Genomic DNA, 15416 nt, shown 5'->3' with positions numbered 1-15416 from the left:
TAAAACAACAGTTAACAATATATCCTCTATGACACAGCGTAATTTATCACTGTCAGAAGCCTCCCCAGAAGCCCTTGGGAGACCAACAAGAAACAGATCTGGACAAAACAGAACAGAGTAAAAAACCGTAACTGTATCACTTCACTCAAAAGCCCATTTATTCTTTCTGAAGTCTAAGTTTATCCTCCATTTGATGACTCAATTACAGCTATATAAAATATATAATTGCCAGTAGAGATAATAGTCATGAGCACAGCTTCAAGAGTCAATAAGCCAGAGTCTGAATCCAGGCTCTGCGATTTACCAGCTGTGTATATTTGACAAGTTATTTAACTTGCTGTGCCTCAGCTGCCATATTTGAAAACAGGAGTAATGTACCTACCTCCTAAGGTTATTGTGAAGATTATGAGATAATACACATAAAGCCTATAGAATAGTACCTGTTTATTATTATAATGAAGTTATCAAATGTATGTTTTAAAATATATGCCCCTGATAACGATTACTCTTTATTTCATAAGTGCTTCAAGTGGGGTACCACAGTTAAGCTCCTCACTCTATTATACAAAATACCTTTGAAACTCCAGGTGTTCACAAAATCTAACAGTGAGCCCACCTGTGACTCCATACTAAGTTCAAGAGACAACATTCAAACTCTCCAAAATTTGCACTTGATGGTAAACCGGCAAAGAGGGAAATTCTACAAATTCTAAATTATCTAGCCAAATTAAAGGCAAAGAAAATGACAATCATCTAGAACTCACCAGAGAAGATACACAGAAAAATTTCCAGTGCTATAAGAAGATCCATTTAAAGCAACAGGATCCATGCAGTGTGTGGAAACTTACTCTGGATTTGTTTACAAGAGTACTCAGTGGCTTCACCTCATTTATCACTGAAAACCTTAAGGAGGCCACATTTAATTTTCAATAACAACCTTGAAAAATGCTCCAGATATACTACACACAGGAGCATCCTATTACATTTTCTCTCCACTAACTTTAAATCGAAGGACATCATTCATGAAAATCAATCTATTATTTTCCCCTTTATTAAGACATCCAGAAAAAATATCCCTTTAAATATTTTTAAATGCTTTTTAGAAATGTTAGCACAATAATTTACAAAGGCTTTAACAGCTTATTATTGTCTAAAAGATTTTCATTCCCAATACCCTATTTACTCATAATGCTAGGACATCTGAATTTAAAAAAAAAACAACATTTTTCTGGTTGATCCAATACAGCAGGAGTTGGTTACTCCAACATAAAAGCAGGAAATAAACTTAAAATATATGTAGTTATCTTCAACAGACTACCAAGCAACCAAAAGCAGGTTTTACATAAACCCAACTAAAGCATCAGACTAAACTAAACTACAGCATCTGAAGAGAAAGTCACCTTATTTGAAAAGGTAGAGGCTTTCTCAATGTTTTCAAGTGACAGCATTCATACTCTGCTACCCAGTCTTCAAAATCTTCTTTCAAGGCCCTGCAAATCCTGTTTGCTTAAGCCTGCTGAATTTCTGTGGTCGCCTGCCATTTTCCCTCAAAACTTAAGTGGTCATATTATCTACTTCCAGTTTTACGAGGTCACCTTGAAATTCCCCCCTCTTGGAAAAGCACTTGGGGGTTTTAGTTATCAACATGTCTCTTTAAAAATTACCAATAAAACCCACACATCTTGCAGCCTACTCATGTTTTATGGTTGCTCACTAAAAAAACCACCTTTCTCAGGGATCAAACGGCTAATAGGAACTGCTTCAAACTTCCCTACCTGCATTATTTCTTAAACACCTTGAGATCCTGGACTGTGCTGCGGCTACACAGCAGGCGCATGACCACCAGGCTTTTCTACAGCCCTCAGATCCCTTACTGCTGCAAAACTTCTCATAAGCGTTCTATGCACTAGACTGTTAACAGTGCTGGTTTAACTGCTTTACCTGTTTATTTACCAACCCAGTCATCTCAGGGAATTCAAACTGCCTTCTGAAACACACCCCGAGTATTCCCGTGTTACTCTGAGGAAGCTTTGCAGAGGGATAAAAACTTCAGTTCTGATGTTCATCCCCTGACCCAAATTGCTGTTGCCAGGATATGCGGTAGTAATGCGGTGGTGTCTCTGACATTCTGAGGTTGCATTTTACCCTAGAACTAGCCAATCTCTACCAAATCCCTTTTAGTCGCCGAGATTTCTGCGGAAACAATGCTCAACAGGAAGGTATTTTAAACAGCCAAAAGACGAGTTATTCTAATTTGGCCTTTATTTCTTCCTCCATGCGGCTTGCCATCACAAGGACATTTTTCCATACAACATTTGCAACTGAAGACAGAAAAATCAAGTTTTTGGCACTAGTTAGCACACGCTTGGAAAGTCCATTATCATGATGCTCCTTACAAAGCTTCTTTCGAGGCAGGATTCGGGGCTAAGCTTACATCGACCACAGTCCTATAACTCACTGTTTTCCAAACCCAATTAACGGCCTAATGACAACAGCATTTACGCCCGGGGAAATCTCAATGGTTGACGAACCAAGAAAGCGTCTGACAACTAAGGCACCCTTTTCGCCGGCGAGGAGATGGGAAAACAGACAATGAAAGGGGTTTATTTATTATAGTGGGGAGAGAGGAAGGAGGGCTCCAAGAAGAGCCGTGCAAGCAAAATCCGGGGTTCCGAAGCCGGGTCTCCGCAACACTCGCCCCGAGCCCTCGCCGCCCAGCCCTCCTTCCCTGGGCGCCAGCCCTGCGCCTCCCCAGGCCCGGCGGGGCCGCGGGGACACAGCCCTCGCACAGCGGCCAGGCGGGGGTCCCGAAGCCCTAACCGGCCGAAGCCGCAACCCCGGGGGCCTGAGCGTAAGAGGGAAGAAAATACGGGGCGATAGGAGACGCGGCCTCGCCTCAAGCTGGGAGGCCCCCGGAGGAATCCGAGGCGGGAGGAAAGCGAGCAGGCTCGTAAGCCGGAGCAGAGCCTGGAAGGAAGGAGAGCGGGCAGCGGGGGAGGAGGAGGTTCCGGCCCGGCCAGCGCCTTCCCCGGATCCTCGGCGACGCCCGTGTTTACCTGAAAGTCTCGGTCCTCGTTGAAGCGGGAGAAGCGGTCCGCCATTTTGCCGCCTTCACTCCTCTCAGGACGACGCTCTCCAGTTCGCTCTTTCCCTCCCGTCACACCCGCCCCCTCCCTCCCCTCCCTGTTCCCCGCCTCCTCCCACGCCCACCCGTCGCGCGCAGGCGAGGGAGGGAGCCAGCGAGACTGCGCGTCCTGGCCGGAGCCCCGCCGGCGCAGGCGCCCTTCGGCCCCAGAGACGGAACCTTCCCTCGCGTCCCCGCTTCGCGCGCGCCCCAGAGCGACCCCGGCGGCCGCGCGTGCGCACTTGCGCCGGAGAGCTGCAAGCGCTTCCGGAGAGAAAGGGCACCGGGGGCACAGTGGGCTTGCGTCCGGATGTTTTCCACCTGCTAGTCTACCCGAGTGCGGTATCTTTTTAATTCTATTGACTCCTGTTTGCAGGACCATCTTCTGCTTTATTCAGCAAATAGCAGTATAATGTAGTGGCTGAAAACGCAGATTATGGAGCCAGACTACTTAGTTTCAAATCTCGGTTCGCCCTGAGGATTAAACGGTGAACGAGATAGGACAGGTCCATTCTGTCACAGGGCTTACATTCCAGCGGGGAAAATGAGATAAATAATAAAATAATTACTTGGTTTTAGGTATTAACAAGTGCTACAAAAAATAAAACTAGGTACAGTGAGGAGAGGGACTATCTCTGAAACGACCTTTGACCCGAGGAAGAGCAAGGGACCGCAGCCTTGGCATGGAGGGAACAGGAGACCCAAAGGCTCAATGACTGCTAAGCACTTGGCATTTTCAAGCGATCTTTTGCGAGAAGTATTTCTCAAGACAGCAAAGTTGATCCAAATCAACTCTGGGCTTCAGTTTACTTTTTGTAAAATAAGGAAATTGAACTTGATAATCTCTACTGTCCCTGCCCAGCACTGACTTTATGTGGATTATGAATCAGATTTTTCCATCCTATGACCTTCCTGAGGACCCCACCCAGCCCTCCAACTCCCTTAGCCAAAATACATAAAATACATAGGAGGGGTAGCTGGACTTCCTTACTTTTGAAAAGAGTAGTTGACAGAAATCACACAATGGAAAAATGGCCCTTACCCTACCCTGAGAGAGTCAAATGGAATGTAATTTTTTGGAGAAATGGTGTGTATCTTCTACTCCTTTGTTATCCTCTGCCTCACCCAACCCCTAGTCCAAGCAGAATACAATTCTAAGCAGTGAAAAGAGCTCCCTATCTAAGGAGAAGCAGGACACAGAATTTAAACATTGTAAAGAGACTCAAAGGTAAATGTGGCACTTTGAATCACATGTATCCACATGACGCATTTACCTCTTCTCCTTCTCCCAAACCCACTAAAATGATGGTAAAAAGAATGAGAAAGGCATAAACTCAGATGGACAGAGAGACCTGAAGAAGGGACAATAGCAGACAAGAGATGTCAACAACATTTGGGAAGCTGGAGAGCATAGATAAATGGAAATGGCCATAGCAGAATGGAGAAAGCCAAGTCCTGGAATGGGGAAGCCCGGAAACAAATTGATGAACTCTGAGGTGTCTCAGAAAGGCTCAGGAATTGGAATCACCAGGTATCACTGAAGGTGAGGTGTGGATAGGGCTGAAAATAAGAGAACTCATTATAAGGCAGTTTAGGAAGCAGTTAGACTCTAAGGCTTTTTCCCACCCAGGCAACAAACTGGAGAGTTCTCCTCTGCAAAGGCTGAACCAGAGAGACTTTAATATATCTGGCACAGCTAAGGAAGGAAATACCATACTGAAAATGGGAAGATTTAGTAAAAGCCAACATTCTGGTCAGAGAGTCGGGGTTCTCCTAGCAAGAGACTACAGGATCCCTCTCTAGGAAATTGACTGACTTAGTGAAAAAAACCTACAGATACCAAAAACGAAAGAAGGGGTGGAGTCTCCCCAACATAAATGTCATGTTCCCACTCAAATATCCCAATCATCCAGGAAGTCCCATCCACACAGAGCTTCCACTCAGCTGTTGTGTATGAATGGATAGCTAAGGATTACCAGACACTGAAGGAAACCTGTAACAGAAAAGACAGAGACAAACCCACCCAAAAACAAAACAAACAAAAAAAAACAGAAAAAGGAATTCAAAGGAACCAGAGATAATAGAAATAGCGAAAGAAACCATCAAAAGAATTAGAATCAATATCCACGGAGATATAAGATCACCTCAGGGAACAAGGGACCATCAGGGAGCACAGAATTCAAAAAAAAAAGAACAGAGATTAAGGAATAACTTTTGGAAGTTAAAATTTCTGTTTTTTTTCTTTCTGCTTTTTCTCCCCAAATCCCCCCAGTACATAGTTGTATACTTTAGCTGTGGGTCCTTCTACTTGTGGCATGTGGGATACCGCCTCAGCATAGCCTGATGAGCAGTGCCATGTCCGCACCCAGGATCTGAACCAGCGAAACCCTGGACCACTGCAGCAGAGCGCGTGAACTTAACCACTCGGCCACGGGGCCAGCCCCTAGAAGTTAAAATTTCTTAAGCAGAAATGAAAAATTCAGTAGGAGAATTAGAAAATAAAACTGTAGAAATCTCCCAGAATCCCAGAAAACGGTATAAAAAGATACCCTGGTCCAAACCACCTTTGTTTTCTCCTTAACTATTGCAATAGCTACTAAGTGTTCTGCTTCCACCCTGCCGCCCTGAACTCTTCAAAGGAGCTATGGTGATCCTAATACCGAACCTCTTAATCTCACGTTCGTGTGCCCAATGCACAATAAACCAACCACTGAGACATCCTGCTTGGAGGTGGAGATAGTTTTATTTGAATGGGCCAAAACAAGAAGGCTGAAGGATAGGTTCTCTCAAATCCTCCTTAAAGAAGAAAGCAGGGGGTCTTTACAGAGCTAAGGGGCTTGGGAGGAAGAGATTCAGAGGAACAAAGGGGAAGTCTGTGTTTCTTTCACTCCAGATAAGCCCTTGAGCAATCAGACTTCTGGGCATCAACCCCAGCTAGGGGCTGGTTATCTGTTAATCGTGACTTCCTTAATGGCCTTCTTCTTCTTCTGCAAAACAAGCTCATAAATCCTTGTGACCTTTGAATCACCCCTCAGGTTAAACAAGAAAACAGCAAATTAGTAAGATTAACTTCTTTTCATCTGTGTCTGTGTCGGGAACGAGAACAAAGGGTAATCGTGTTCCTATTGAATATTTACAGTAACCCTCAGATACCTGGCTTCAATCCTGTTAAAAAGTCAGTCAGATCACATTGGTCCCCTGCTCCAACACTCCAGTGGCTTTCTCTGTCATTCACAGTATAAAGCCCACCTACCATCATCTCACCTCTCAGACTTCATTTTCCTCTCTGCCGGCTGCTTCCCTCGTCTCTGGACACACTGATCTCCTGGCTATACCTTGACCCCACGGGCGTGTTCCTGCTTCAGCCTGCCCCACTGAGGAACGAATGCATGTGCTGTTCTTTCTACCTGTTATTCTTTCCCAGAGGGGCTGGCCTGGTGGCGCAGCCATTAAGTTTGCACACTCCACTTCAGTGGCCCAGGGTTCGCCAGTTCAGATCCAGGGTGCAGACCTACGCACTGCTTGTCAAGCCATGTTGTGGCAGGCATCCTACATATAAAGTGGAAGAAGATGGGCATGGATGTTAGCTAAGGGTCAGTCTTCCTCAGCAAAAAAAAAAAAAACAAGAGGAGTATTGGCGGCAGATGTTAGCTCAGGGCTAATCTTCCTAAAAATAAAGAAAAGAAAGAGTATTCTTGGGGCTGGCCCCGTGGCCGAGTGGTTAAGTTCTCGCGCTCCACTGCAGGCGGACCAGTGTTTCGTCAGTTCGAATCCTGGGCGCGGACATGGCACTGCTCATCAAACCACGCTGAGGCAGCTTCCCACATACCACAACTAGAAGGACCCACAACGAAGAATGTACAACTATGTGCCGAGGGGCTTTGGGGAGAAAAAGGAAAAAAATAAAATCTTTAAAAAAAAAAAAAAGAAAGAGTATTCTTTCCCAGATATCCACATGGCTTGCCCCCTCATCTTCCAGTCTTTATTCAAACGTTAGTTTCAGTAAGATCACCCTATTTAAAATCACAGAGTCCTGTGTCCTGAACTCCCTAGCCTCTTTCCTTAATTTTATTTTTCTTCATAGTACTTATCACTTTTAATATGTAATATAAACTCAACGGGAGCAGGAATTTTTCTCAGTTTTGTTCCCTTCTATATCCGCAGCACCTAGAATAATGAATGGCACATAGTAGACACTAAAGATCTGTCGAATGGATGAGATGGAAAAGAGGAAAGAACAGATAAGAAAGTGTGAAGATCAATCCAACACCTAAATACTAAGATTTCCAGAAAGAACAGGGGGAAAAAATGGAAGGAAGAGCATATTAAAGAAAGTAAACATTTTCTGGTACAAAAGTCCTGAGTTTCAAAATTGAGAGGGCTCAGCACAGTGGATGAAAAATAACGTGGTGCCAGGTACAGCACTGTGAAATTTCAGGACACTTAGGACAAAGAGAAGCTCCTAAAGGTTTCCTCTTAAATAGGTCACATGTGAAGGATTGGACATTGGAATACCAGAGGGGAGGAGACTAGGGAGTAATGCCCTGGAAATTCTAAGGGGGGATGGTTTCCAACCTGGAAATCTATATCTAGCCAAACCATTAATCAACTGTGAGAGTGAAAAAATGATATTTTCGACCTGCAAGCACTCAAAAAAATTTATTTCCCATGTCCTCCTTCTCTGGAAGCCACTAAAGGATGTTCTACGGCAAAACAGAGGAATAAAACAAGAAAAAGGGAGACTTGAGATCCAGAAAGCAGAGCTCCAACCGGAGAAAGAAGCAAAGAGAATTCCCAGGTGACAGTGTGGAGACATTCTAGGGTGACAACTGTGCAGTAGGCCTAAAAACACCCAACCCAGATGAGAACAGGAGGACACAGGAGGACAGAGGCCCCCAGGAAGACTGTTGGCAAGACAAAAAGAAATCTATCTAATGGAATATCTAGTGAGTCTGAAGGAGAGATTTACACTTCCCTAAAGTGTTTGGAAGGGAAAGTCAGTGATAAGAATATAGAAAACTAAGCAAATTTTTTTAAAAAAGGAATTATCCTCAGGGGGTAAAAATGGAATTGTAGTAATCCTACTATATAACATGGCTTGACTGTGAAAAATATTTACAATCACAATAATATAAAAACTGAATATTGTATTTCAATTATACTTCAATAAAAAAATTTTTTAATTAAAGTGATATAATGTAGGCATGGGGAATATAATCAATAATATTGTAATAACTTTGTATGGTGGCAGATGGTAACTAGACTTATCGTGGTGATCTTTTTGTAATGTATTAAAATATTGAATTACTATGTTGTATACCTGAAACTAATATAATATTGCATGTCAATTATGTTTCAATAAAAATATTTTTAATTAGGGGCCAGCCCCGTGGCACAGCAGTTAAGTGTCCATGTTCTACTTCTCGGCGGCCCTGGGTTCGCTGGTTTGGATCCCAGGTGTGGACATGGCACCGCTTGGCCAGCCATGCTGTGGTAGGTGTCCCACATATAAAGTAGAGGAAGATGGGCACGGATGTTAGCTCAGGGCCAGTCTTTCTCAGCGAAAAGAGGAGGATTGGCAGTAGTTAGCTCAGGGCTAATTTTCCTCAAAAATTTTCCCAGAGAGGTAGTGTGTTTTCAATTAAAGAAACATTTATTGCATATCATGCTCAAGACACCGTAGGGGACACAGGTGAACAGGACAAGATTTCTTTTAAGTTTTAAAAACTGGGACCTAGGGGCTGGCCCCGTGGCCGAGTGGTTAAGTTCACGCACTCCGCTGCAGGCGGCCCAGTGTTTCATTGGTTCGAATCCTGGGTGCGGACATGGCACCGCTCATTGAGCCACGCTGAGGCGGCATCCCACATGCCACAACTAGAAGGACCCACAACGAAGAATATACAACTATGTACCGGGGGGCTTTGGGGAGAAAAAGGAAAAAAAATAAAAACAAAAAACAAAAAACTGGGACCTTAGCATTTCTTTTAAGGTTTGAGAACTGAAACTTGCATATCAGACTCAGCTCTGTCACTAAAAATGGTCCCTATCAATAATACATGAATATAACAATACAGGAGATAATATAATACATGAATATAAAGTACAGGAAATAATAATATGTTCCAGAACTGAAGGACTGAGAGCTGACTCTACACCAGGCACCATGCTAAACACTTTACATGGATTATCAAATTAATTGTCATTGCCCTGAGAGGCAGGAAATATGATTATCTCCGTTTTACAAAAGGGAAAACTGAGGTTTAGAGAGAAGAAACTTGCCCTGGCTCCTGGAGCCATGAAAAGTAGAGCCAGGTTGTATGACCCTGGTAAGTCCCTTAGCACCCAGTTTGTTTCCTTCTCAGTATCTCTGGGAGAATATCACTCACCTCAGAGAGTTTGTAGAATGATGATGGTAGCTCTTCTCACATGAAGTTCCCGACTGTCCCTGGCTGTCATATTCTTCTGATAAACAATAGCTATTGTTATCACTATTATCATTATTATTAATATGACAGTAGGACTGAAGAGTTTTGATATTGTGTTTTAGGCCATGGGGAGGCATTGTAGGTTTTTGGACGGGGAGTGAGCATGTTCTAGAATCAGAGCTGATTTAAAGCCGGTATTTATAAGTAAAGCTGTACCAGTTATTAAAATGTTGACAAGCTTCCAACCTTTGGTCAAAAGTACTGCCTGTTTACCAAAAGTACTCCCTGAGTATTTCCCCACTTGTGGCAGACGACTACTCAACTCCCAGGACTTCCTTGGGCAACGAAGGGGTAAACTCCTAGCAGAGCAAAGGGCCTCCTGGACAAAGCTCCCCCGGGTCAGTTCCCCCGGAGGGGAGTGCCAGGCCGGCTGGTTCTTCAGTCTTTCTGTTATCATTAACATTTTTCCCTAATCTATTCTGAAAAATTTCATACCTATAGAAAAGTTAAAGAACAGAGCAGTGAATATTCACATACATGTTCAAATGGCAAAAGTGAGACTGACTCTGTGAACCCCCAGCCTGTAGAAGTTTCGGGTCAGTAAGTATGGCTAGAGGGCTATGCAGGAGAAGAAAAATGTCTTTTTCCTCTACTCTTTTAAATACTTGACTGGGACCCCTGCAACAAAGGACAAATTAACAAGAGAAAAGCATGCAAACTTATTTAACATAAGTTTTAAGTGACATGGAAGGCTTCATAAGGAAATGAAGCCCCAAAGAAATGGTGAAATCTGAGTGGTTTTATGCTAGGTTTGATGAAGAGTGGAAAGTTGTGGAAAGATGCGGTAGATGGGGAGAACCTGTCAAGGCCTGTTCATTCAGATTCCTCTCTATGTCCCCTTAGTCTTCAGAGATGAGGATGCTCCTTTCCTCCTAGTATAGGGAGGGCACCTCTCACATGAAGATTTTATGACCTGCTTCAGGGGAATGTCAGAAAGCCCTTCTTGCACATGCCATTTCTCAAATTCCTTCAGCTCGAAATATTCAATGTGTCAAGTACCATCTTTTTTTTTTTTTTGCATGGTTGGGGGTGTTCTTGCTTATCTGTAAAATCAGGCTTTTGTTTCTTTCTCATCATGGAGAGGGGCAATTGGGATGGTGAAACCAAGAGCTGTCTCTTTTTTTAAAAAAAATTAATTTATTTATTTTTTTGAGGAAGATTAGTCCTGAGCTAACATCTGTGCCAATCCTCCTCTTTTTTTCTTTCCCCGAGGAAGACTGGCCCTGAGCTAACATCCATGCCCATCTTCCTCTACTTTATATGTGAGACACCTGCTACAACATGGCTTGACAAGCAGTGCATAGGTCCACACCCAGAATCCGAACCTGCGAACCCAGGACAACTGAAGCAGAATGTGTGAACTTAACCACTGCGCCACAGGGCCAGCCCCCAAGAGCTGTCTCTGGGCCCTGTGGGCCCAGCTGTGTCTCTTGGGGATTCTTGGGTATAATTCGAGGAAGAGCAGATTCCTGGTGGCTGCATGCTACATGAGGGGCTGTCCCTGGGCCCCTCCTACGGCCCCCTCCCACTGCTCCTGCAGGGAAAGGTAAGACCACTTCATACCTTCATCTGGAACTTTCTCTGATAATCCCAAGAATACTGTTAAATAGCCGCCACTGTTATCACAACCATTCTGTGGAAGAGGACACAGAGGCTCAAGCAGGTAGTCACTTGGCCAAGGTCACAGAAATAGTAAGTAACCAGCTGGAACCAGAACCCCGTGTCCTTCCCATCTCATCACTGCTTCTCTTAAACTAGTAACAGTGGCACTTATTAAACATTTTAGTATTTACATGCAATTTGTAGGTATCATTTCATTTAATCTGAAAATAACCCAAATAGCTGGTAGCATAATTATCCTTAGTGGGCCAATGAAGAGGCAAGGCTCAGAGAGGTCACATAATTTGTTCATGGTCACATAGCTAATAAGATTCAGACGTGGTCTGTCCATCTCTGCTCACCCAGAGGAAAGATGGGAACTTGAGTGTGTGGATCGGGATAGAATTGAGGCAGTGGGAGAAAAGGCGCCCACGGTATTCGCAATGCGCAAAAGCATTCAAATGAAATTCAAAGGAAAAAAGAAAACGCTGCTGGCCACAGGACTCCCCTATGGTAGGTGGCAAATATGCTAACCCAGCTTCTCGGAGTGCGTTCTTCAGCATATTCCTTTACTCATCAAACATTTATCATGTGCCCAGTCTGAAGCAGCCCTGCTCTGGGTGCTGGAGATACCGAAGTGAGCATGAGGAAAGGCCCTTCATCGAGTTTACGTCTTTTTGGAGTGGAGGGGACAGACAATATGCAAGTAAACAAATGAGATCATTTCAGCTATGGCCAGGTGCAGGGAAGATAACACCCAGGGACGGTGACAGTGACGTGAGAGAGGGTGAGGCTACTTTAAATTCAGAGGCAATCAGGTGACACCTCTGGATGAGGTGACATTTGAGCTGAGAGCTGGGTGTTATAAACTGGGGCAGACGCTCCAGGCAGAGGCACAGGCAGCACAGGAGGCAGGGCGCGTCCCACAGGGCTCTGTACTCGGATGGGCTCCACTCTTGGTTTAATGCTCACTTCCTTCTTTTTCATACCTTTTGGGGCACTTATTATCATATATAAAGTTTAAGATCACTGCAACCAATTCAAAAAATAAAAAATAAAATTTTTTGAGCTAAGAATGGGTGGAGAGTAGGTTGAAAGGGAGCTCATTTCAGAAGGCCGGACAGCAGGGTCAAAGATTAAGCAGACAAGAAACAACACTGGACCGGAAACTGGAATTGATGGGACTGCCTAGCATGGGGCCCAAGGGAAAAGGGGACAGGGAGAGGGTTGGAGGGGAGGTTGTTTACCGTATTCTGTTTTGGGTCTTAGGGACTAAAAGAAAGTCCAACTTGGGGCATTCTTTCATTCCCTGTTAGGTCCCGGCCCAACCGGGAAGTGTGCGAACAGCTCCCAGGGCTGCAATGGGAATGTGTGTGCTGCCACCTACCGTCGTGCTTAGGCAATGCAGGCGCCTTCGTGCCTCCTCGCCCGCCACAGGCAGGTCTCAAACTCCGGGATTTCCAGAATCTCCCTCTCCCAGCAGCCTCCAGCTCTGGGGAGGAGGTCCGTTGGGGCCAATAGGAGTTTAATGCAGCAGTGTTGGGGGAAGGGGTCTTAACCTACACCCCCAAATGTGTGGTCAGACGCCGGAAACTGCTTCAAATCTTCTGAACCCAAATATCTCCCATCCCCACCACAGCCCCTGATACGCCAGGATGTGGAGCCATGGTGGAGGCTATACCTGCCTTCCCTGAGCTGATCACCTCGTGTGGGAGACAATAACTCAACTTGTAAATTATCTGACAAGTAAACACTGCAAGAGAAGTCCCAAGGTGCTGCCACTGAATAGGAGATAATCAGTTCCAGTTCTTGAGTTGGAAAGCTCAAAAGGGGCAGGAAAGGGAGGGGCTGGAGGAGAAGGTGGAATTGGAGGCAGTCCTTGGAGAATGGCTCCACCTTGAGGCCGCAGGGAAGGGAGACTATATACCAAGCAGAGGGAAGGAGAAGACGGTAGGATGTCCACTTCCAGCAGTGATGGGTTAAGTTATTCAGACCAACCCATGCCCTGAAAACAACTGCAAATGTTGTAGAGAAGATTTCTTTAAATCTTCTTAACAATATCACAGATATTTGACAGGAGTTAGGAATTTCCAGGGCAAAAAGGGAAAGTGAGATCTCAGAAAGGCACTGGAAGATGGAGCAGAAGAAATGACCCAGAGTGCAAAAGAGAGGGGCAAAAAGAGAAAAGAGGATGAGAGACACGGAGAATACATGAAAAGTCTAACACAGTTTAATCAGAGTTCTAAAAGGAAAAGACAAGAGTATGTGGCAAGGGCAAGACTTGAAAGATAATGGCTGAGAATTTTCCAGTACTGATGAGGCATCAGTCCACAAGTTTGGAAGCCCAAAGAATCCCAAGCAGGATAAATAAAATAGAATCCACATGTAGATACAGTAGTCCTCCCTTATTCACGGGGAATACATTCCAAGACCCCCAGTGGATGCTTAAAAACGTAGATAGTACCAAACTCTATATAAACTTTTTTTTTCTTATATACACATACCTATGATAAGGTTTAACTTCTCAATTAGGCACAGTAAGAGATTAACAATAACTAATAAGAAAATAGAACAATTATTACCATATACTGTAATAAAAGTTATGCGAATGTGTTCTCTCTCTCTCTCACTCTCTCAAAATATCCTATTGTGCTGTACTCACCCTTCTTCCTGTGATGATGTAAGGTGATACAATGCCTATGTGATGAAATGAAGTGAAGTGAATGATGTAGGCATTGCGACACAGTGTTATTTTCAGACCCAGTTGACCGCGGGCAACTGAAACCGCGGAAAGAGAAACCACAGATAAGAGGGGACTACTGTACATCACAATGAAACTTCAGAATGCCACATATAGAAGGAAAATCTTAAAAGAAGCCTTCTCAACAGCAATAATGGAAGCCAGAAGACAGTAGAATGATATCTTGAAGCTGCTAAAAGAAAATAACTTCTGACCTACAGTTCAAGAGTGAATTTTCAAACATGTAAAAACTAAAAATGTTTGCCATTAGCAGTCTCACTGAAGGAAATTCTAAAGGATGCAATTCAGGCAGAAGGAAAGCGATCCCAGATGGAATGTCTGAGATGCAAGAAGAAATGAAGACTTGTACACAAATGTTCATAGCAGCATTAATCATATTACCAAAAAGTGGAAGTAACCCAAATGTCCATCAACAGATGAATGGATAAACAACATCTGGTGTATCCATACAATGGAATATTATTCAGTCATAAAAAGGAATGAAGTACTGACACATGTTACAACATGGATGAACCTTGAAAACAGCACGTTAAATGAAAGAAACCAGACACAAAAGGCAACATATTGTGTGATTCTGTTTATATGAAATGTCCAGAATAGGCAAATCCATAGAAACAGGAGGTAGATTAGTGGTTGCCAGGGGCCAGAGGGAGAAAGGACTGGGGGGTGCCTGCTGGTGAGTACAGGATTTCTTTTGGGGGTGATGAAAATGCTATGGGATCATGTAGTGGTGATGGTTGTACAACCCTGTGAATACACCAAAAACCACTGACTTGTACACTTAAAATGGTGAATTATATCTCAATAAAAAAAGTAAAATAATTCTAAAAAGAAATGAAGAGTAAAGTTATGTACGTAAATCTAAGCAAGCATTGATTATATAGACAAAAATAATAATGTCCAGCGAGGTTAAAAAAGAGAATTCAAATGTCCAACATAAAGGATAAATGAAGTTAAAGTATCCTATGGTCCAGGAGGAAGGTACGTAAAGGTAGTGATTAACTTTAGACTTTGATGCACACTGTAGCTTTTAGGGTGTGGGCCCAAACAATATGCCCTGTATGCAAATACAGGATATAATTTGTAGGGCAGTCCAGTCAAATCTATAGTCACATGCCACATAACAACGTCTCAGTCAATGACAGACCACATATACGACGGAGGTCCCATAAGATGAGTACCACGTAGCCTAGGTATGTAGTAGGCTCCACCATCTAGGTTTGGGTAAGTGCACTCTGATGTTCACACAATGATGAAATCACCTAACAATGCATTTCTCAGAATGCATCCCTGTCACTAAGTGACACATGGCTGTATTCACAATAACACCTGGCTGACTAGGACTCGTGTTACCGGATGAAGCAGACAGAGATTGGAGGAATCACAACCAGGACCTTAAGTGTTGTCTGATTCAGCCCACTCTTTTCACACGTCCATTTCTGTCATT

General features: G+C 43.8%; 1 protein-coding gene across 14 annotated transcripts in view; it reads right to left on the bottom strand.

Moving 5' to 3' along the window:
• GPATCH8 (G-patch domain containing 8) overlaps nt 1-3364 on the bottom strand; it is a 102510-nt gene extending 99146 nt beyond the window's left edge. For 4 of the 14 annotated variants that reach the window (XM_070561811.1, XM_070561808.1, XM_070561810.1 and 1 more), the window contains exon 1: nt 3057-3121. Coding sequence is in view for 2 of the 14 variants with exons in the window: in XM_008520609.2 (XP_008518831.2) it covers nt 3057-3101 (45 nt within the window). In the remaining 12 variants the exon portion in view is untranslated. Of the gene's footprint in view, nt 1-3056 lie in introns of all 14 variants that reach the window. The other 10 variants (XM_070561817.1, XM_070561816.1, XM_070561813.1 and 7 more) reach the window with 9 other exon arrangements.
• Nucleotides 3365-15416: the final 12052 nt, after the last annotated feature.

The sequence above is a fragment of the Equus przewalskii genome, chromosome 10 (assembly GCF_037783145.1).
Source record: "Equus przewalskii isolate Varuska chromosome 10, EquPr2, whole genome shotgun sequence".
Taxonomy (NCBI): domain Eukaryota; kingdom Metazoa; phylum Chordata; class Mammalia; order Perissodactyla; family Equidae; genus Equus; species Equus przewalskii.
This window is presented reverse-complemented; position numbering and strand designations above follow the sequence as displayed.